The sequence below is a fragment of the Scleropages formosus genome, chromosome 15, assembly GCF_900964775.1.
Source record: "Scleropages formosus chromosome 15, fSclFor1.1, whole genome shotgun sequence".
Lineage (NCBI taxonomy): Eukaryota > Metazoa > Chordata > Actinopteri > Osteoglossiformes > Osteoglossidae > Scleropages > Scleropages formosus.
In genome coordinates this window covers 19,615,910-19,639,618 of record NC_041820.1, presented here as the reverse complement: position 1 = coordinate 19,639,618, position 23,709 = coordinate 19,615,910, and the positions used below count along the sequence as shown (strand labels likewise).

At 43.5% G+C, this 23,709-nt stretch overlaps 1 protein-coding gene across 2 annotated transcripts; it reads right to left on the bottom strand.

Moving 5' to 3' along the window:
• Positions 1-671: 671 nt before the first annotated feature.
• Positions 672-22,332, bottom strand: mthfd1a (methylenetetrahydrofolate dehydrogenase (NADP+ dependent) 1a, methenyltetrahydrofolate cyclohydrolase, formyltetrahydrofolate synthetase). Of its 2 annotated transcripts, none has more exons than XM_018727732.2 (28): positions 22,120-22,332; positions 18,460-18,544; positions 16,672-16,731; positions 16,281-16,334; positions 16,043-16,179; positions 15,146-15,246; positions 14,886-15,022; positions 14,573-14,684; positions 14,327-14,454; positions 13,513-13,610; positions 13,174-13,347; positions 12,887-13,023; positions 12,676-12,722; positions 12,487-12,594; positions 12,291-12,365; positions 12,065-12,167; positions 11,824-11,900; positions 11,549-11,689; positions 11,374-11,442; positions 10,777-10,888; positions 10,361-10,500; positions 10,079-10,120; positions 8,393-8,493; positions 8,096-8,273; positions 7,545-7,652; positions 7,204-7,356; positions 6,172-6,284; positions 672-5,217 (listed from the first exon to the last, which is right to left on the bottom strand). In XM_018727732.2, the coding sequence occupies exons 1-27, from the start codon at positions 22,155-22,157 to the stop codon at positions 6,195-6,197; spliced, it is 2,805 nt and encodes a 934-aa protein (XP_018583248.2). In that variant the 5' UTR covers positions 22,158-22,332; the 3' UTR covers positions 672-5,217; positions 6,172-6,194. The 2 variants fall into 2 exon arrangements, with proteins under 2 accessions (XP_018583248.2, XP_018583247.2); XM_018727731.2 differs by lacking the exon at positions 22,120-22,332 and adding an exon at positions 18,630-19,037.
• Between the last annotated feature and the right edge of the window lie 1,377 nt (positions 22,333-23,709).

Here is a 23,709-nt window from a genome sequence, read left to right as displayed (position 1 = left end):
TCCCCCATAGTGTGTGAGTGACAGGGAGAGTGTGTTTCACTGATGTATGGATGAGTGACCCAGTGTAAGTAGTGTATCTACCAGTGTAAGTCACCTTGGTGAATAAGGTGTGTGGGCTGATAACACTACATAGTATCCATTGTAAGTCGCTTTGGAGAAAAGCATCTGCTAAGTGAATAAATGAATATGTAAATGTAATAAACATCTTATAATCTTGTAGACAACCTATTTGAAGGTACAAGTGTGGTGTATCAGGTTTTGCTGTCACATAAACAAGATGTGTTGCCTTAAACGTCTTTCTAAAAGTCATCCGGTTCCCTTTCCCACGCCCACACTATTTAAAAGGGTGTTAATGTGGATCCAAACTAGTGTTTGGTCTCTGGATAGATGCACTGAAGTGTTTCTTTGAGAACTGCTGGCGAAAGCAGAACAACCAACTTCTTCCTGGCTTCTCACAGCACGATATCAATAACATTTTTTATTTCAAGATTCTCATTAAAAGATATTCACATACTTCATTGAAAATGTCCACCACGTAAATTGTCTTCTGTGAAGGAGATTACATGGAATAGTGTGGGGGGGGGGGGGGGGAAAAAAAAAAAAAAAAAAAAAAAACCTTAAAGGGATTTTTCCAAGGAAACAAAAAATGTTAAAGGCTTTAAATTATGCTTTTTTTCTCCACAGCAAGTGTTATCCTATGTTTTATGTTGTAATTACATTTACCCTCAAAGTTTTTGAGAAGATGAGTGCTTTCTATAAGTGACAGAGATACAACACTCCTATATTTATCCCTTTAATTGGAAAGCAGGGGAAAATGACCAGGGAAGCCAGGTATGCTAATTGACAAATGCTCCTCGGAAAAGGCTACTGTTTCGGAAGCCTGCTATATGTTGCAGCCTATTTACTACTTCTCCAGGCAGGTTTTACAATAAGATTGATGATGCAATATGATAAAAATTAGAAATGCGAAGGCTGTGTGCTTTTTGAATGTCCTGTGTTCCATCAATTTACACTGAAGTACACATTGAGAAATTCTAAGTAGGGCATTCTCGTTTGCCCTGGCTTTTCAATTCCATCACAATTGAAAATTAATATCGCTCCCCTTTACACCACAAATTAGAAACTGTACCCCTTGAGCTTTTCCAACCTCATTTCTAGGCTAATAATACTGGCCCACCAAAGTCAACTGCTTTATATTTGTAAGTTCATTACTAAGTGATCTCTGTTTGGGAGTCTTTCCCGGGCTTTCAAAGCCTAAGGCTATGGAAGAGTAACAGAGGTGAACATTTCCACTAAACTACCAAGTAACCAAGATAAATCAACATCAGATCAGATCAGACCTAAATTGTCATTATTTTACTGCTAGTATGAATCTGTACACATGGACAAAAACGGTGTTGATCATTCTTTAGAACATGTATTCAGAATTAATGAAAAATGCCATACAGAGTAACTTGTATACAAGCAGCCATTGCAGAACAATAAAGTCATGGAATATAACATTCTGTGCACACATGAAATAATAAGGTAAAAGTCAAGTGACTACCACACAATCCAGACAGGTGAGCTCTGCCCATAACTTTATCTAAGATCAGACAGCAGCAATGAGATTCACGCGAGGCTGTCGGCAAGAACAGCCCTTTGCTTCCACTAAAGCGGTTTGTCCGCATGGTTATCGGATCAGCTCCAAATTGCACAGCCACCAAAAATTGCTTTTTTCCAGGGTTATATTCCTGTCAAGATGCCCTTGAGCAAAAGAGGAGGGGCAAAGAGGAGGAAGAAACACAGAAAACCCACTGACACAATTACAAAAACTCTTTTAAAATGAGCCTAATGCCTACGCCTTGAGCAATTTCTAGCTGGTACTGATACAGAACCATCTTTTACCATCTGCTGGAAAACAATCATTTGTGATGACACTGTAAAAAGATCAAATCTGTCAAACTTTTATGCATTATGGATCAAAAAGTAGAGGACGTGGCGTAGTGTTTAAGGGTACACCTGAAAATTTCCAGTTCAGGTCTCAGGATGGGCGGTGCCATTGTACATTTTACCAAGGAAACTTACAATTTGTTTTGCACTAGTGTTGGCCGAGCAACAAAAGAATGGTAAACATACACATACTATTTAGATCATTTTAGTCCACTGGGCTATGAAGTGTATTAAGGTGTAAAGACTTTCTTTAAGATACAGTGGATAATCCACTGGATTTGGACCAGTTTTTGAGAGTTGCCCCATTCTTACCTGTCAGTGTAATCCTGTGCGAGTCTATCTGCAAACACACAACTGATGACAATCCCACTAATTTCCATCAATGGTTATTTTATGCTCACACTTGGCATCCAAATATTAAGTTGTATTAATGCACTCACCATAGCCTGCACTGCAGCTAATGCAAAATAGATGCACCAAGTCTTGCTGACCAACCTAATAATAAAGTGGAGTCAATCCAATTCCAAACCAAAACATGTTGACAGTAGGCAGAGCCTAACCACACTCACAATAGTTCCTGTGCTATGTGCATTCATTGATAATTTCCAATAAGACATGCATAACGGTTCTCTTCATCCATTACCATCAAATTGGGAACACTGTGAGCCACGTCGGTCATTAGTAGCCATCCGCGCGTTAATCCTCTGACGCACACTTCTGCATTAAATCAATGAGCACGCATCAGGCTTGCTTTGTCTAATTTGCCAAAATCATCCAATTTCAAAAACAGCCTGGCCACTGTGCTCTCACTCTATACCTCTGAAAGTCAACAGCAAGGGAGGAACAAGACCAAGCAGGGGGTCAGTTTCCACTGGTTATTAATTGCTTTAATGCTGGGACATGATGGGTTTCACAGAGGCTTTGAATAAAGAGCCTGATGGAAAAGTCCCCACCCACAGCCCAGCATTAATAAATTTGTCATCAGCCTAGAGGAACAGCAGCGGAGAGGATGCCGAGTATCTTTTGGAATGAGGAAACCAGAAGCTCGAGTTGCTTAACTTGTGACCAGCAATTGTATATTCTTGATTTTTTTTTTTTTTTAAACATAATCCCATTGCTTCTTCAACACATTATCTTAAAAATGCGTAAAATGTGTAAACACGTGTTCTTTGTATTTATTTTGGGAACATAAAGAGCAGCACAGAGAAGATGCTACCAAGAGAGGGCCGTTTTCTGGGGAAACACCGAAGTGAATAATTAAGGCTGGAGAATGCTAAAAGGAAACTGCAGTACTTCCCAGATGAGAGCCAGACTGCTCCGCATCACATTCCTCAGACTTGACTCAAACCCAGACCTCCGAAATTAAATAGGCTAGAAATGGGGTCAGTGGTTAGTTTGGATATGAAGTGATCTAGTCACCTCCATCTGCAGCTCTTGACCATCTGCTTTGGTTAGTTATAATGACTACATTTGATGACAAACCAGAACCCACTTTTCAGAGAGCAAGCTACTTTCTCTCTGCATATATATTTTAATGGTTTTATAACCACAGGGCTGGCCGGAGATTTGAGGACATTGTGCTAAATGCTACGTGACAGGAATTCTCTGAAGAGAGAGGTAGCGACAACATTAGAAAATCCTTCCCCTTTCCCTCCTTCCGATGGCGGCAATGACAGCTGTGGTGGAAAGGTGAGGTGTCCCCCCCGATGAAATATTCAACATGACCAGAGACACTTCTGCAACACTCACATGATGCTAGATTTCAGCAGTCAACGGATAGCTTTCTCACGTTCACAACAAGCTGGTGGGGTTTGACGGAGCAAAATTAAAAAAAAAAAGAAGGGAGGGCATTGGCAGGATGACGGATGCCTCAGTGACGCAAAGTGTCTCATGCGTTTTCCCAGTGACACACTGCCACACCCACTTTTCTACACATCCCATTCTTATTATACAGACATCTTATGCAACTCCCAGGCTTCCAAAAGTGTCTCCATGCCAGGGTATTTTTATTTCGGCAAAGAGAAATTATTAAATCTGATAGTCTTCCAAAACTGACATGACACAGGTCTATGCAAATGAGTGTTTTGGGAGCAACTGTAATTTGCAGGGTAAGGACATGTAGACAAACAAGGCTTTTTGCACGGTCTGAACATAAAATCCCCAGGAGGTCAGTGGGAAATTATCTTCTGAAGATATAGTGCAGTTTCCCCAAAGTATTGTAGAACTGCTTTTAGAAGATGTGATTTTGCAGGTCCCCTCAAGCAGCCCTCGGCTAATGTGGGCTTCCCAAGATGTAATATATTAAACCAACATCATCCCAACATTACCAACGTTAAGCAAAGGCGCAAAGGTATAGGCTTATTATCTAGGTTAGGAAGAGGAGCAGTGCTGTATGTTTGTTTAGATTTATCAGTGTCTTCATCATTACATGCTTATTTGAACTTAGCAGGAGTGTCCCTGAACCCAACTTGTAATAATAATTACCAACATGAATATTACAGGACAAAAACAGCAATTTCATTCGCAAATTATTTAGGATTTATTCCTATTGCTGTACAAAAGGTCTAAATTTCTCCCCCCAAAAATTCAGAAGGCAGTTTTAGTACAGTTTAAAGTAATTCAGTCAAGACTAAGGCAGAGTCCCGCAGAAATCAGAAATAGAGAACACAAAAGCAATTAAGAAAAGATGAGTAATAATACTGAAAAACAACTAAAGATCTGATTGGCTGGCACTACAGAGTAGAGGCTTTTTTTTATTTTAAACACCAGATGGGCTCACCATAGGCAAGCTTTACGGCAACTGTTTCACAAGGCCTCGCAGTCTGCAGTAGAAACTGCTCAGACAAAGCCAGCACAAAGAGCCCCCCAACTCTTAACAACCTACTTGAGTAATTAATGATTTCAAAGGTTAGAAGTTCAGCCACTGTTTGGTATGAAAGGGTTACTAAAGGGGTCTAGCATACACTGGGGGAGGGGGGAGTCACATATATTGGGGAGCATGATAGGTATTTTTGTTTGCAGTCAGTTGTGATTTAATTACTTTTGAACGGTTGCAGTTTAACTCCGAAAATGCAATATGTGTTAGTAAAAACTGTTTTCTGAAGGCTAAAGACCTCTGACTTAGTCTGTTATCAGTAGTAAATGTAAATTGGTCAGGGATGGGTCACTGAACTAACACACCAAACATCTCCTGATAAGGAATAAAAATAAAATCACAGTACTGATGGGCAAATTGCAGGTCACTCCAGTTGAAGGTCAGGCCATGTTCCAGTCAATCGAACCAAACTATAAGAGAAAATAATAATGGTGTAAATTAGAATAAACAAGCCCACAAAGAAGTATTAAGGAAAATCAGGACAGCAACTCCTGGGAGTGGATTTTTCTTGCCATGCATATTTACATTTACATATATTTATTTAGTAGATGCTTTTCTCCAAGGCGACTTCCAATGAACTCTATGTAGTGTTATCAGCCCATACACCTTATTCACCAAGGTGACTTACACTGCTAGATACACTACTTACAATGGGTCACTCACTCATCCACACATCAGTGGAACACACTCTCTCTTGTCACTCTATGGGGGAAACAGCATGTCTTTGGACTGTGGGAGAAAACCCACACAGACATGGGGAGAACATGCACACTCCACACAGATTGAGTGGAGGTCGAACCTACGTCCTCTCACATCCCCCAGGAACTGTGAGACAGCAGCGCTATTCGCTGTACCACCATGTTGCCAAAGCATTTATTTTAATACATTTCCTTATTTAACTGAGACTTCTTCAATGCAACTTTCAATGACTGACCCATTTATACACCTGGGTAATCTTACTAGAGTGACTTAAGGCAAGTACCTGGCTGAAGGGTACAACACCTGGAGGCTGGATTCAAACCTGCAGTCTTTGAGTCATCAGCCAGCAGCTCTAACCACTATACACTAGTGTCTTCTTCGTATCTACTGGGGCCAACTGACAGTTCAGTGTTAACCGATAAGCTTTGTAGAGAACAGTCTAAATAAAATTACATTAACTGAATTAAGATTGTTTTCTTATCCATTTTCCTTGCTTATATCAGAAAATCCTCTATGGAAAGGGACTATAAACAAAACCAAGTGACTCCATAAAGGCTACATGGTCATCTAAAATTCAAAAATATGGAGTGAAAACAAAAACCTCTGGTTGAAACTTGCTGTCTTGACTATTTGTAACCTCCCCCTCAATGGACCAGGCTCCTTACCTGTACCATCAGCTGTGCTCATTTCAGAAGAGCCCATCAACCTGCTCGGTCTCTGGATCGAGGTCAATATCATAGAAACAAGGCCTGGTGGGGAGTCCAGGCATGGTGCTCATCTAACAGGGTGGGTCAGGGAACAAAGAACCAAGTTTATTTTTGACAGCTGAGCTCATAGCAGGCACTCAGTCAGTGAGACTTGCTTAATCCATCAGACTTCTGAACACAGTTGTGAAGACAGATGGAGCTACTGGTCAGGTAAGCCTGGACAGGAGTGTTTGTTCAGACTACACAGGCAAATAACTATACCGCACACTCATTTCTTCTCAAATTTGTATGCTTAACTAGGGTAGGGGACATGCCGTTCAGTCAAATTTGTCTCCTAGGTAGAGAACTAGTTTGCCAGTGCCTTCTTCTGCACATATCTTCTAGACTGCAAACACGGGAAGAACATGCAGACTCAGCACACCCAACACCCAAATGCATTGCTCAGGCACTATGAGGAACCAGCATTACTGCTGTGCCAACATGCTGCCCCTCACTTTACCAACACCTTTAAGTATAATAAGAAAAATTCCTATTTACCAAACAGTAGGACCATTTCTTTATGCTGTATTCGAGTGGGATTAGCTACTGCAGGATTTACAATTAAATCAAAACTCCACACAGGAGGGAGGAATCATAAATCCTATGAGTTTATCATCAATAAGGTGAATAAATTACCGGAAGCAATAAAAAAAAGACAAATTCAGTGCTTGCTGATTAAACCACCCCACTTCCCGTTTCCTAAGCAATACAATTAATACAGCAAACCAGTCTCTGATCAATGAGGTTCTCAGATCAGCTTGAATAAGTCACTTCTCACATCTTTCTAGAACTTGCCTTACAAATTGTGCTCCTCTGTGCACTTCTGCATTATGCAGTCAAACCTTTTACAACAGCTAGCTAATAAGGTCCCTGACTGCCAAAAGCATACGTATTCTGAACGTCGTCCATCTCCTTCAAAAGTTACTCACAACCTTTAGCTAGAGCACTTACCGTGCCAACTAGTGGGTACAGGAACCCGGCACCCACACTAGCACGTATATCCCGAATGGGCAGGATGAATCCAGTGGGCACCCCCTTCTTCTCGGAGTCATGTGATAGTGAAAGGTGGGTCTTGGCCATGCAAATGGGCAAATTTCCAAAGCCCTTTAAATGAAACAAAAATATCCATGTCTTAATGTGAAATATTTCGCTTTGGAAAATTATTAATATTTTGATGAAACAGTCAAAATCAGACATTACCAGCAAGGTCTAGAATATACCGAGTGACTCGCAGAAACAAGACAAACAGAGGTCGTACTAGGCATGCCTGCTCCGGACCCCTGGGACCTCACCTGCTTGGTGTACAGCTCCACCTTGTGCTGTGCCTCTGGGAGGAGCTCCACATCATCTGCGCCATAAATCTTCTGGGCGATGATCCTGATCTTGTCGACAATAGGCAGCTGTGGGTTTCACAGACACACATGCACACAGGTCATTTACTTCTCTCGGGTTTCTTCTGTGTTCAGAATGGGAGCTGCGCTGAACAGATCAACCACAGACAAGGACGGAATTCTATTATCTGAAAAAGAGACAAACTACAGCAACACTCTGTTCCTTTCCTTTCCCCATCTGCGACTGCAATGCATGCATACAAATGTATGAAGTATGTTTAGAGCCTGGATTATACGATTAGATACATTTCCTCTGATACATTTCCTCGAGTTATAAAAGTGTACGGAAGGGACAATCAAGATATTACGGTCACAGCATGTGAAGAATTTACAGTGTACAAGAAAACCAGGAAATCAGATGCTCTGGTATGTGATTTGCAATACAGAGAACATTAACTGATTTCCACAGCACAGACCTCCTGGGGAAAGGAGGGAGCAACTTCAGCCTTTACCTCAACATCATAGAGGAACTTGAAGTCGCTAGGGGCCTCTGCTGCCTTCTGTACAGCCTGTCCCAATGCAACGGCACCAGCGCCCCCCTTGGCCCAGTGAGAGCAGTGCACTGCATCAAATGCTCCTGCTGACTTAGCCAGGCGGCAAACCAGGTCTAGCTCAGCATCCGTGTCTGTCCTTCAAAATTAGAGGACCATGGGGTCATTTAAAAATGAGCCATTAGAGGGATGAGGAAATGAGTTCTGAAGCCAGTGAGATGTCAGAAACGAGCCCAAACCATTTTTAGAGATACTCACTTAAAGGCATTGACAGCCACCACCACAGGTACCCCAAAGGCCATAGCATTCTGCACCTGCTTCCTCAGGTTGCAACAGCCCTTCTCCAGCAGCTCCAGGTTCTACAAGGCACAGAGCAATGCCCACATTTCAATCACCCAATCAACACATTTAAAAAAAAAAAAATCCAGATACTCAGATTTCAATGAATCAGAAAACCAATCAACCAGCAGTTCCAAGTTCTGCAGAACAGAGAGCAATGCCAGCATTTCAAGTCAAACAACCCACCCACTCAGTACAAGCAGTGCCCACTTGGTATAGCAGGCGTAACATAAGAATGGTCTCTGAAAGCTCTGAACACATGTTAACGACTGATAACAAGACTAACTTGGTCACTAGGTACCAGGAAAACATGAGAAGAAACATTTTTAATGGACATCTATTCTTACTCCTCTTCTTATCATTATAATTAACATTTCAGGCAGAGAACAAGGAAGCTGTCCTCTAAAGAAGCGTATTTATAAAACAACTACATAGAAGAGAACAAACACACACACACTGTCTGAAACAGCTTGTCCCAACCGGGGGTCATGGCGAACCAGAGTCTAACCCGGCAATATAGGGCCCAAGGCTGGAGGGGGAGGGGAAACGCCCAGGACGGGATGCCAGTCCATCACAAGGCACCCCAAGCAGGACTCGAACCCCAGACCCACCAGAGAGCGGGACCCAGCCAAACCCGCTGCACCACCACGCCCCCACATAAGAGAAATTGGTCTATATTTGTCTGCTTAAATATCAGATTTACTGAATGAAGGAAAAGATGTGAATGAAGTTCTGCCGGCAACACACTAGAACTGCGAGTAGTTTGGTAGCGTAGCAGTTAGCGTTGTTGCCTTTGGATCCAAAAGTCACATGTTCAAATCCCACCTCCAGCTGTAGTATCCTTTAGCAAGGTACTTACCCTAAAATTGCTCCAACAAAACTATCCAGCCTTATAAATGGGTAAATAATTGCAGGTGGCTTAACATTCTAAGTCACATCAGAGAAAAGCATCACCTAAACATTTCTGGAATTTAACCCATTTATTCAGCTGATTCTGTATTTAAATCATTCAGCTAATATAGAAGAGAGAGCCTATGCTAAGATTTAATCCTTATAGTTAGGGTTAACATTTTGAGAGGATAAAGTTTTCAATTATCTGCTGCCTGAGGTCACCTTTAAAAGTCAAATGAAATATCAAGAGCATATTGCCTGTTATAAACACTACCCATTTTAATGGCCTATTCATTTACATTTATTTACTTAGCAGACTTTTTTCTCCAAAGCGACTTCCAATGAACTCTATGTAGTGTTACCAGCCCACACACCTTATTCACCAAGGTGATTTACACTGCTAGATACACTATTTATAATGGGTCACTCATCCATACATCAGTGGAACACACTCCCTCTGTCACTCACACACACTATGGGTGAACCTGAACAGCATGTCTTTGGACTGTGGGAGGAAACCAGAGCACCCAGAGAAAACCCACGCAGACAAGGGGAGAACATGCAAACTCCACACACACCGAGTGGAGATCGAACCCACGTTCTCTCGCACCACCCAGGCGCTGTGACACAGCAGCACTACTCATTGTCCCACCCCATTCTAAAGATCAATCATGTAACTTCTACTTAAAGAGAGAAGAATTACAGGTGACTTACCTCCTCAGTATACTCCTTAGGTAGAGTTAGCCCAGCAGTGACCTACAAGAAAAGAGCACAGATGAGAGGAGAAGAGTGTCCCATTAGCCAAATCCCTGAACGCTAGGGTGGGACAGGGCACGTCTTCAAATTTTTGCACCTTCCTCCCACTGTCTTCCAACTGAAACACTCCAATACTAAAAAAAAAAAAAATTATTCATTTTGACGTCAAACGTCCAACCAATTTCAATTTTTGCTAATTAAAAAAGGCTGCGTGGCTCTACACCCTCAGGCATTCCTTACCGTAGGTCCACCCCCGTGCATCTTTAGCGCTCGGACTGTTGCAACCAGGACCACCACATGAGGCCGCAGACCTGAGTATCGGCACTTGATGTTGAAGAACTTCTCCATGCCAATATCAGCTCCGAACCCTGCCTCCGTTACTGTTTGGAAAGGTGTGTGCGTTAGTAGTATTTGCAAGGACTATACCAGGAGTGGGACAGGGCAGGAGGGAGGTTCAGGAAGAGAGGGGACAGTCAGGATTATATTATAAAAAAAAATAAATAAATAAAACAAACCTATTTTAAAAGGTGTATAAGAAAAATTTCACTAGGCGAAATGTTCTGCTGTTATTTCTATAACAACAACAACTGCTCAGCCATTTGGCCAGGGTAAACGCAACGCAACTCGACAGAAGCGTCACAGTAGGATTCGCTCACCAACAAACCCATCAGGGCCCACCAGCTTCAAGGCAATTTTATCAGCCAGGATGGAGGAGTTGCCATGGGCGATGTTGGCAAATGGGCCGGCATGCACAAACACGGGGGTGCCCTGGGGACGGAAAACAGCTCAGGATTCAAACCCAAGGGGAGAGCCTCCCCCATGCATCGAGAGCAAAGCAGTCAGCCTTGATCATATCAACTTCAGCACAAATACAACACAAGTCATAAAAATACCTGTTCTGTTCTAAAAAGCAGCTAAGATAAGAATACTGTCACTTTGTTTGTGATTTCAAAACACACATCGAAAACGCCTGTGATGTTCCTGTCTATATTGTGGGTGGTTTTCTTCATGTTCAGTTACTGCAGGGTTGCCCACACATGCTGTATGCATTTGAAACTAATAGCCCATGTGATCTAAGCCAATCTCCCAACAACAGATGCCTGGCGTCCTGCCTGCCCACACTGTCTTGCTACTTTTTTCCAGTGCATGCTCTTGTAGTAGTCTTGGCTGGAAGCCACAAGCGGGTAGCTAGGAGTCGGGGCGGGGCATCTTTAACATAGCCTCCCAGCTCTCTATCCATATAACACACCTACCTCCAAGGTCTGCATCAGGTTGGGCTTGATTGCATCCCGCATCAGCACCGTCAGCGCCCCGCTAACACCCTGCAGAAGGCGACAGCACCATTAAAGACAGTCTCTCTGTAGAATACATGCACACCTAGGGTAAATGAAGCAAAAAGTTATCAGACGGCATGAAGACAGCGCTTACAAGATCCTCGGTGGTGATGGGCTTTCCGCTCCGGCTGGTGGCCACCACCATCCTAGCCAGACGACTCCGCATGTCCTCCAGGCTGCTTGTGAGTGCCAGCACGGCCATGATTTCGCTGGCCACAGAGATGTCAAACTGTGTCTGAAAAGAGCACAAAGTGCTTCTTTCAAATTAGATACTGTAACTCTATAGGTTGGACATCACGGTCTGAACGTGGTGTAACTGGACACGATGATGCCGTACCAGCTTTTAGGCCATTGTCAGAAGCCACTTACAGTCCTTGTGAAGCCCTTTTCTGTGGAAGACTGGCCAATGGTGAGCTTTCTCAGGAACCGGTCATTTGTGTCCATCACTGTAAATGAGCAAAGGATTTCATTTGCCTTTGCCGCAACTTCTAAAGGCATTCCAGCTACCAGCAATTGCATTTTGAAATATAACGAATGCAAAGAACAAAAAAAAAAAAAAAAAAAAAAAAAACACATTTGGAGAAACCTCATTCCTCTCAACTCAAGATACCTCTTTGCCAGGTGATGCTCTCTGGATCGATGTCCAGCCGGACAAAGCGGGTTACCTCCTCCTCGGTCAAGGTGTTGGGGTCAACCTTTTCAATTCCCAGTCTCTGAAGAAAAAGCCAAATGAAACTGAATGTTGATTTTTTTTTTTTGGATCTGTTCTGCTATTTTATCACCTGTTCAGTTTGAGTCATCATTACCACTGAAATGCCAAACCAAACAGCATTTACCTTCAGGCGATTGAGCTGAATGGGGGAGAACTTTCTTTGTCCGCCACTAAGTGGAACCAGCCGACTGAAGAGTGCCTGTAAAAAGCGATACAAGAAAAAGAGATTAAGAGAGACAGAGTGTTAAGACTGAACGAAGGTGGATTCGAGCCGTCAGTAAACATCGAACATCCAACAAGTTGCTCCCTGTCATCGCTACCTTGTCGGATTGTGTGGCCTCATGGAACACCCGTGCATCGATGGCAGCAGCCACCAAGTTGTTGGCTGCTGTGATGGCATGGATGTCACCAGTAAGGTGGAGGTTGAACTAGGAGAAATAAGAACAGTAGATACGCATCTGCTGCACGTTACCACCTTCCCCACCGGACATGAGGAGACACTACAATACCTCTTCCATAGGAATGACTTGTGAATAACCACCACCTGCTGCTCCCCCTGAGAAAAAAAAAAAGCATGCAAAATCATTTTTTCTTCATTAAATCAAACAAAGCAGTTGCTGATAAACAATTTTCTACATAACATGAAAAGCAATCCACAACCTATTACAGAGTGGGGATCGTATGCTCCAAAAAGTATACTTTCTTCGTGCCAATGCTGACCTTTGATCCCAAAAGTGGGGCCCTGTGAAGGCTGGCGGACGCAAGCAAAGGCGTTGAGGTTGAGGTGTGCCCCCATTGCCTGCACTAGCCCCACCGTGGTGGTACTCTTCCCCTCACCCAGGGGTGTGGGAGTGATGCTTAGAGGAGAGACCAAGAACAGCAACTGAGCTCATTAATCTGAATACCCCAAAATAACTCCTCCCCCATAGTACAGCTGTAAAAACTAATGCAGTAGATAAAATTTCCTCTAAAAATACACCAAGGTATAATTTAACAGAATATCTTACCCAGTCACCACAACATATTTCCCATCAGAGTGCCCTTCCAGGCGCTTGATAACGCTCAGCTGCACCTTTGCCTTGGTCTTCCCATACATTTCCACCTCATCGGAGAGCAAGCCGACCTCTCTGGCCAGCTGATCGATGGGCTTGGGTGGACAGGAGCGTGAGATCACTATGTCCCTGTATGAATGCAACAAGATGACGCACAACCATAGGAATCCCAGATCAGGGATCACAGCACTGACGTTACTTCCCCCTCAGGGCAGCCAAATTATTAATGTAGTACAGCAAATACTAACAACTCAACAATAACTTAATTTATAAAATCAATGAAAGACTCAGTACCTTGGCACTGGTGTCTGCAGGTTTAATTTGGTATAAGAGATATTCCACTTTCCCCCTTGGTGCATCTGAAGGAAGCGTTTTGCACTCTGCACTGTGTTCTGAGGTGGGGAAAAAAGTACAACAATCTAACACCTAAGAATATTAAAACTGCTATAATGCTTTTTGGAAATTAATGAGATTTTCCATTTTGGAAAAAACCCAAGCAGACAAAATGAAACATGCAAATGCAATATTAAAACATTTATTGCACCAAGAAACTTCTCATGCACTCTATCTAATTTTGGGGAGAAAAAGACATGATGACAAACAATTGAAAATTATTTCAGTTACTGAGGTATTTCATCTTCCTGGATGGCTTACCCTTAAAATGCAGCCAACTCTACATTGACAGATATTTACATGAGGAAAACAACTCCAGTGTTATACTAATCATTATAGCGTATGATCAATATTCTGATGTGAGCCTCACTAAATACATTTTAAAATTTTAAATCGGAGCTGTCAAGTCAATCTGAATTCATTATCCGAAACAGCACTCCTTCCCAAAGCGATGCTAAGGTGGCTTTCTGCAGCAACCTGCATCATGGTTAAAAGCCGGAAATGGGCATCATTCATAATTGAGAATGACTGCAGAAGCTTCTTTCCCTGCCTTAATTACAGCTACGATTTTTAGAAATGGTGCACAAGTGAATCACGCTATTCATATGCAATGAACATCACAATGGGCACTCATGCCAACAGAACACTCGTGTCATTATAGAGCATTCCAAACATACTGCAAGTGGCTACCATGATAGTCAGAGCAGTGAGGTACCTGCATGAGCATAGCGACAGTCATGGGGCCCACGCCGCCAGGCACGGGGGTGATAAATCCTGCTCGCTCCCTAGCGGATGCATAGTGGACATCTCCCACTACTCTCTTGCCATTGGACTTGGTGCTGTCTGGGAATCAGAGACACAAGGCAAGCTCATCATAAGCCCCATTGCTCATCCTAATGATTCCAACACTGAATCGAGGCTTCAAGTCCCAGACCACACTCTCAGCGCAGTCCTCACGCACCTGGGATATGGTTGATTCCACAGTCAATGACCACTGCCCCCTGCTTCACCCACTCCCCCTTCACCATCTCAGCTTTTCCAGCCCCCACCACCAAGATATCTGCCATGCTCACCTGCAGAGAGGGGATTGCATCTGATTGCTTAAATAGAAACAGTTGCAGTATTTACACTAATACTTAAAAAGTGAATAAAAACAGGTAAACCCCAAACCTTAGCATTACAGGACCTAGAGTAAGAGAGGCCATGATGCAAGAAGGGCCTTGATTTCACACTGCAGATCTAATGAATAATTGACAAGGAAATGGACTTTTCACCTCAGCTGCAAGGTCTACTGTTTTGGAGTGGCAGGTGGTCACCGTGGCATGGTTCCACAACAGCAGATCATGCATGGGCGCTCCTACGATCTTGCTGCGGCCAATCACCACTGCCTTCTTCCCCGCCACCGACACACCTCAGCATACAAGTCTTATGTCAACCAAACCTGAGCCATTCACTCTTGCATTCATTTTAATTTTATTCCACTGACCTTAAAAGTTGCTAGTAGCGTTAGTGGCTCTACCTGCCAAACACCTACCTGTCTGTCTGATAAGCTCCATGCAGCCATTGGGGGTGCAGGGGATGAAGCAGTTTCCTAGGTCACCACGGGCCAGCTTTCCTGCATTTATACTGGTCAGACTGGGAATAATACAGAAATTAAGATGATCTCCCTGTGATTACAAGCTCTCCTTTGTATCTAGAGGCCAAAATACGTTCAAGCATCCGGTTAACACAAACTCAGCTTTCATGGCAATCATCAGGTTTGTTTCAATACTACAACAATCCTCCTGAGAGGTTATTTATTCCACACTTCCAGTCAAATTCTAATTTGGTCCAAATGGTCTGTCAGTTGGCCAATTGGTCACTCTTGGTCTCCTTCTGGACTCTCATATAGTATCCTATCCAAGTTATCTATACTCCAGACCAGTAAAATTAATATTTGCATTCCAAATTCACGTTATGTAAACTATCTTTAACCATGTGTACAACGCTATCAGTCTTAACATTTCCTACTATGTAAATAAACCTCAGACGTGACTGCACCATTATGCGCTGAGCCGCTCAGATACGGCAGGACACAGCCTTTCCTGTGAAGGGGGCACAGATGCTCCGCTGCCAGACATGTCAGTGGGTGCGTGCTGTAGAGGTTTACATCATCCAAAGACCACGGCCTATGCCATCTGCTCAAAGTCTCTGGATGTGAACTGCTCCAAACCCTGGAGTTCTCTACCCTGGAGTTTGACTAAAAAGCTAGAGGAGGAGAAGGGAGAAAGGACGTCTCACTGTCCCCAAAACCAGAACATATCCGCTTTTTGGACTACCAAATCCAGTCGCAAATCGTAAGAATCCTCCACAAAAACTGAACTTTTCAATAGATGAGACAAAGCTGTAGAACTGGACTTTAGGGGTTCGCCAGAAGCATTAAAGAACTCACCCATCCACATCCTTTTCCGGAGCCACAGCATTGGTGACCTTCTCAGTGTCTATGCGGTTGACAGAGTCCAGGGGTAGCTGGACAATGAGTCCATGAATGGCAGGGTTCTCATTGACCACCATGATGCTCCGCAGCACCTACAGGGTTGACGAAGTGGGGGAAGTACTGTGGCCTTGCTTCACAAATCACACAGGTCAACCAAGTGGACATGAAGGTCAAAGTTTGATTTAAACCCCACCTCATCTTCCGTGGCAGATTTTGGCAGCCTCAAGTGGTTGGCATTGATTCCAATCTTCAGAAAACAGAGATGCAATTAGGAGAGAGCAGAGGGGACACATGCTGGGCAATGGCTAGAAAATCACTTCGGGCTGTTGCCTTTCAGTATGACAGTCCCTCATCTGAATTCCACTCCTGCTCTAGTACTGTCACACAAAGTACCCACCCTAGCAAATACAGCTGTGAATATACTGTCACATGTTATTTTGTGTATAACAATAACACGGCATGCCGTCTTAAAAGTGTCATCTTAATAAAGACATCCTGAAAATACCACGCGATAATATCCGATGATCACAAGATGAAATCCAGCATCCGCAGTACCGCTATGTCAACATTCCTCCCATCTTTACCTCTGCTGCGGCCTTCAGCTTCACGCTGATGTACAGGTTGGAGTCCTCCCTGTCCCCCACCTGGAAAACAGCCAGCGTCACTCCCCTCAAACGCCCTGTGTCACTATGAAAGCTGATCTGGGGCACAACTGAGAGATTCCAATTCCTGTGAAAACACTTAGTTTACCCTTGAGAGCAGCCTGCCCACTGAAAGTCACTGTGGTGTTGTTAAAGTGTAACCATAAAAATAGTCTAAATAAAGAACGAGGCCTTGACTTCCACCTTGGGCTCTATTTTGATGGGAGCATTCGGGACGTAAGTGTAATAACATCCTCCTCCTAGCCAGATCTTTTAACCTCAGGTTAATTTTCAGACAGATTCATACAAAGGAGGCGATCTTTCAGCATGATCCATGTTGCATTAAAATAATTTCACCCGAATTTGAAGACAATGTTATGCACCTGGGGGGGGGGGTGCGGTGGCGCAGCGGGATTGGCCGAATCCTGCTCTCTGGTGGGTCTGGGGTTCGAGTCCTACTTGGGGGTCCCTTGTGATGGATTGGCGTCCCGTCCAGGGTGTGTCCCCTCCCCCTCCAGCCTTGCACCCTGTGTTGCCGGGTTAGGCTCCGGCTCGCCGCGACCCCGCTTGGGACAAGCGGTTTCAGACAGTGTGCGTGAGTGGCTCAATAGACAGAGGACAAACAGAGGCTCCGTACCTCAGTGGTACGAACACTGGTCTTGTAAACCAGGGGTCGCGAGTTTGATCCTCACTGGGACCTTAGTCATATTTTTGGGGACAGCTGGTAGCGTAGTGGTTAGAGCTACTGCCTTTGGACCCAAAGGTCGCAGGTTCCATCCCCACCTCCAGCTGTATTACCCTTGAGCAAGGTACTTACCCTAAAATTACTCCAGTAGAATCACCCAGGTGTATAAATGGGTAAATGATTCTAAGCATGTAATAATTGTGACCTTAACGTTGTAAGTCGCTTTGGAGAAAAGCATCAGCCAAATGAATAAATGTGTGAGAGTTATGCACCTGAAACAAGCAAGTCCAGTTTTGAAGACATTAAAAATACACACGTCCACAAAACACAAAAATAACACTTCCTCTTAATCTCCCTTCCCCTGGGAACACCGCAAGGTGTAGCAGTAACTGATAATAAATAATGAATGAATAAAGTCCAACAACAATTCATGGTGCCACCAGCCCTCTGTCCCACCCACTCCACAGTTTTATAAGGTGCCAAGTTACTAATCGAGTTCTGCAACTGCACACAGGGAAAGGCTGAACATATTAATATTTTTAAATCATTGCAAAAAAGAAAAAAAAAAAAAAAGGGCATCAAAAGACGTTTTTGCAAACGTGTTCTACTTATGCCCTTAAACTGCAATATTAATTCTACTGAACAAAAACTGTCTGAATTCTGTTCCTCTGGGAAATTCAGACAAACAGCATGTTCAGCCTTCAGTCTGCTTATAATGATAAATTCGTTTTATCTGTGGAACACGGAGTTTAAATTGATTTTTCTGTCAGCTCCAAGCTATAATTGATCAGTAGAATTAGTTTTTCTGCCAGGGGCGTTTTCCTAATGGACACAACGCTGAGGTGGGAGAGCCAAAGTCAACCGATGGCGTTTCTACACACCCGCGGCTCTGCACGCAACCTTCTGACACGAAACCTTACCTGCTGTCACTCTGAAGGAGCAAGCAATGGAAAGAGCAGAGAGACAGAGATACATGGCTGTGAGGGTAAAACGCAACAAACGTGGTAAACATCAAAAGAAAAAAGGCAAAAACCCCCTCAGGTTACCTGCAGCACTACAAGACCGGGTCGGAAACCTGGAAAACGGGTCTTCATCTCCTCCACCTCCTTCTTCAGCCTCTTCCTCACCTGTCTGAAGACAGAACCACAAATCCATCAGGCCAACAGAAGGGCCTATGAAACCAACGCTCAGATGGGGGACATGAGGCAGCTCTTACGTAGAGCTCTTGTTGCCAGAGACCACAGCAGCCATGGATCTCCTTCCTCTAAAGCACTGCCACTGCCGACAGAGTCTCAGGCCAGACCAGGACACCATAACCTTAAGATGGAGCACGAAGATGGGGAAAGAAGCAAGAGTGGTGTTCCGAATAGCCAATTTTTCCCACCCAAGCAACAGCTACTGCCGTGCAGGTAAAAAACAGCTACGATTGGCAATCGGTGCCGCGTCCATATTGGAGCCCGAGGGAGCCGGAGCGAACACCATTGTCAGGCCCAAGACGGGCCTCTCGCTCTCTCTGCGGGAGAGCCTCGGGTGTGAGAGCGGGGGAGGGGCACACTGCCAGTAAACCAGACCGCTTCCCTCAAGCTGTAGAAGTAGCGCATAGCCGCCACATCGAGGCTCTCCGCGTGGAAGAACAGGGAAGACGGGTTAAGGAGTAACCGCGGTGGGGGAAGTCGGCAAGGCGCAGCCCTCTCAGCCAATCGGGAGCCGTGACGGATGGGAGTGGACCGAGAGCAACTTAGGACCTGTGAAGAGAGAGCATTCGAAAGAGTTTTTCGTTGAGAAGATCCGCCCTTTCCACTCCTCTCGTTGCTGCTCTCGCTGCCCAGCTTCTGAGCTCAACCAGGAAGCGCGCTTACTCTCTCCGCTCCCGTCGGCTTTTACATAAACCACTCCTGAGATTTCTTCCAGAGTTTGAAGTCACAAGACTCACGGGGGGGAAAAAAAAAAAAAAAAAGGAGAAAAAAGGAAAAGAAAAAAAAAAGAGGATCGCCACAAAGGACTGTGTTAGACTGCATGAAACTGGGATCTCTTTATTTTTCTCTGTTTTGCACCGTGTTATACCGCGTTGTTTAAACACGAACGAACGCTGCCGTCCTCGTGCGCGCAAACTCAGGACGTGCGTGTACATCTCACAGCCACACACATTTACATTTATTCATTTAGCTGACGCTTTTCTCCAACGCGACTTACAACGTTAGTCTACCTACAATTATTTACCGATTTGTACAGCTGGGTAATTTTACTGGAGCAATTTTAGGGTAAGTATCTTGCTCAAGGGTACTACAGCCAGAGGTGGGGATTGAACCTGCAAACCTTTGGGTCCAAAGGCAGTAGCTCTAACCATTATGGTACCAGCTGTCCCTGTGAAAAGTTTTTATTTTTTTTTATTTTACTGAAACAACAGTAACACTGTTAGGGGGGTACGGTGGCACAGTGGGTTTGACCGGGCCCTGCCCTGCGGTGGGTCTGGGGTTCGAGTCCCGCTTGGGGTGCCTTGTGACAGACTGGCGCCCTGTCCTGGGTGTGTTGCCTCCCCCTCCAGCCTTACGCCATGTGTTGCCAGGTTAGGTTCCGGCTCGCTTTGACCCCGCATGGGACAAGCGGTTTCAGACGTTGTGAATAGTAACACTGTGTCACAGTGACATTCAGAGGCAAAGCCAAAAACACAGATTAATATTGCAAAGAAGAAAATGCATCACTAACATCCTCCATATATACCGAGAAACATGAGCATAAACCACACCTGCAAAATATTAACTTCGAAAGGCTAATAAATAAATATTTATATGCAACTTCTTGCAAAATCTGTCCCAACAGGGCATCAGATCTTTATTACCCTGCCTTACAAATCAAAATGGTGACAGTTTAAAAAAATTTAAAAAAAAAAAGGGAGTGAAAAGGTCCTTGGTAAAGAGACAAAACTGAAAAGATTTTCATTCAGGCCCCAGCCTGTCTTCTGAAACATGTGCTAATGGGATAAGTCAGGGGTACAATTAAAAGCCATGCAAAAAGTCTTGTGACAAGCATGGGTTAAACATAGAATTAAAACCAAGTCACAAAGATATGATGCTTTACACAATGAAAGCACACAACTCATTATCTAACTTTTGCATTTGGACCCTAGAAAGATACACAGATATTGAGTTTGGGGCAAATATTTGTTTTAGGAAGTTACAACAATAATCTTTAAAGGCATTCAGTGGATTGTAATACTTCTTGACACAACCAGGACCAGACTTGCTTCAATACCTTTGACATAACAGGACGACTGTCTTTTTATTCACTGTGTATGCATTTTCTTTTTTTTTTTAAATAACATATTAAAGATTTTTCTAGAATGTTATTTTTAGAAAGAATGTAAAGCTGATAGATTCAATCCTTAGGTTCTTTAGTCTGAGGTTTATAATGCTGACTCTGTGTACTTGAGGTTATCTTTACATGGTTGTGTTTTATTCTATCAAATATTAACTAAAATTCTTTGAGTTTGACATTTCTGGTTTTCTCATTTCACTGTTTTTTGATCCATGAATTAAGGTTATACACAGTATATGTAATAGTTCTAATAATCGTTTTAAGATCTGTGCAATAACAGTGGCTATTTTGTTTGAAAATGTCCTGCAATATTTGGTTGATGTAATTTTTTTTGCTTCAAATATTTTATGTTATGAAGTGAGGATATTTCAGTAATTGGTGTTCAGTTGGTAAAAACATTCCAGTAAGTAGAGTGCAGCTCATAAGATTTTTTTTTTAATTTAATTCATTATTAAATATTTATTTATAATCAATAATTGCTTTCCCAATGGAGTGTCACAGTGGTCCAGAGTTTGACCCTTCAAACACAGTGTTTGACGCAGGGTACACCCTGGGCGGGATGCCAGTCCATCACAGGGCAAATCACACACACTCACACACAAGGGGCAATTTGGAGTCACTAAAACATGTTTGGACTGTGGGCGAAAACCCACACAAAAATGGGAAGACATGCAAACTTCAGAATGTCAAAATAGATTGCTATAAGCTATAAAACAGTTTGTTGTTATCAGCATCAAGGCTTCAACACAAATCTGTACTACTAGTGGCGACAGGTCAGTCCTGCAGCTGAACTGGATGCTTTCACAATACTGTTGTACTTTACCCCAAGTCTACTGAGTTTCAGGTAACAAGCATTTCACTCAAGAGGCCATCTGAGACTTTGAACCTTTGAATTGATTGATCACTGCCTCTCCACAGGATACAATCATTGCAGTTATACATGATTTCATTTGCCTGGTCTTTCCAGGTAAATAAAATGTAGAACTGCACTATTTGACATCTCCAACTTACTGCATAACTGTCAACACACCCAGAGCACAGAAACCAGCCCCTCCGATGAGTGCAGTGACGTCACTTTCATGTTCAGATCCCCAGCTCTGTGCAGAATGGACACATTGTGTCAACTAGAGAGGTACAACTCGTCCATGTCCACCGGTTACATCTGTTCTGCTGCACAGCCCACGCGAAGCAAATTCACAGCACGCGGTTATATGAGTTTGTGAACTCATGATGAGGATCTAATCGTTTGAACTAGGTAGGGACCATACATCCTTTGCATACACGCGTGCAGTGCAGGCAGACACACGTCCGAAAACCAGCCACTCGCTGCATATTTAAAAAACATGTAAAACACACACACGGACGGAGTCCGAAAGCGTGCGCGGACTTACTCTGAAACTTCCTTTCCGCTGATGATCTGTGCAGACATTTTTTTTTTTTTTTTTTTTTAAAATTTATTTCAGTGGATCACTTTGCCCTCCAGACTTCAAGCTGTACTGTGTAACGTCCACCTAAAACTGGCTGTTTAATGTAAGCGACGACACCCCCTCGCACATGTTACGCCGAGTGGAACTTCGTACTGTCCTTCATGAATAAGGACCCACGTGACCACGTACACATGTTGCGGAAGGCGGAGCTTAGCGGTATTCTCCTGTACGGTATTGGGCAAGACTGAGGCCAGCAAAAAGACAGGCACGCTTACTGACAAATCAGAATGCAAAGTATTCAACCAGTCAGGCAAGCCCAAGCCTACTTCAACTACAGTTTTTAAAGACATTGTCTCACATGAAGTTGCTCAGTTCTTACAATGAGTGTCCCAACAAACCAACAGTAAATTTCTGGAAAATTTTCAGTTTTCAGAATAGTTCTTGGCAGCGAGTTCTTAAAAACTTTTATTAGAGCATGTATGTAGAGTCACATGTACTTTACTCAGTTACATTTGTGTCACCATTTTCTCCTTACTGCTGAATTTTTGCATTTAATGTTTAACTGTTTAGGGGGGGTGTGGTAGCGCAGTGGCGCAGTTGGTTGGACCGCAGTCCTGCTCTCCGGTGGATCTGGGGTTCGAGTCCCGCTTGGGGTGCCTCGCGATGGACTGGCGTCCCGTCCTGGGTGTGTCCCCTTCTCCTCCGGCCTTACGCCCTGTGTTACCGAGTAGGCTCCGGTTCCCCGTAACCCTGTATGGCACAAGCGGTTCTGAAAGTGTGTGTTTAACTGTTTAATATATAACTGAACACTTACTGCGAACCAACCTTCTGTGTCAGCTGACTTCTTCTGTGGATTTCATTGGTCATTCGCCCTGCTAGTCACAGGTTTCCCTAAACTCATCAAGCCACTTTTATGTGACCCAATAGAAACACCTCCTCTCCGTCCGCGACCTTCTTACGTGGATTTCATTGGCCAATGTCACCTGTCATTCATCAGTATCACTTTAGGTTGAGACTCATGATTGCGTATTGCGAGAGCTCAGTTTTTATAAGTTTGCATAAATTCATCTTGAGTTATTCCGTGAGTCACGCCTAACAGAAAGGGCATTTTGCGCCTCTTTAATCTTTTAGGACCTAAAGTCTACAAAGAACTTAGTTTTTTTTTTCTTTAAATGTACTCAAAAGTATTTTAATTAGAATTGTAACTTGATTGGTAACGTTGTAGAAGTGAGCTCTAGAAAGTTCTCAATCAATGGTAGGGTAATGTTTACTAGGCTAATTGCACATACTTTCTGAAGCAAAGTCTGATGCACAGCAATAGCAATACACAGATCCTGCTTTTTTTTAAGATTAATGGTAATGTTATGACACTTATAGATAACCACTGTTCTAAGCTGGGCTGTTTCAGTCTGCGCAGTCCTGTGAAAGCAAAAGGTGTTACTCTAACCAGGGTACAATCATAGCAAATGGTGTGATGCATCTATGTAGCTATTAAGATCGCAAGTGAAAAGTGCGTGCAGAGGTGTGTTTAAAAACCCTTCTTGAATGCTGAAA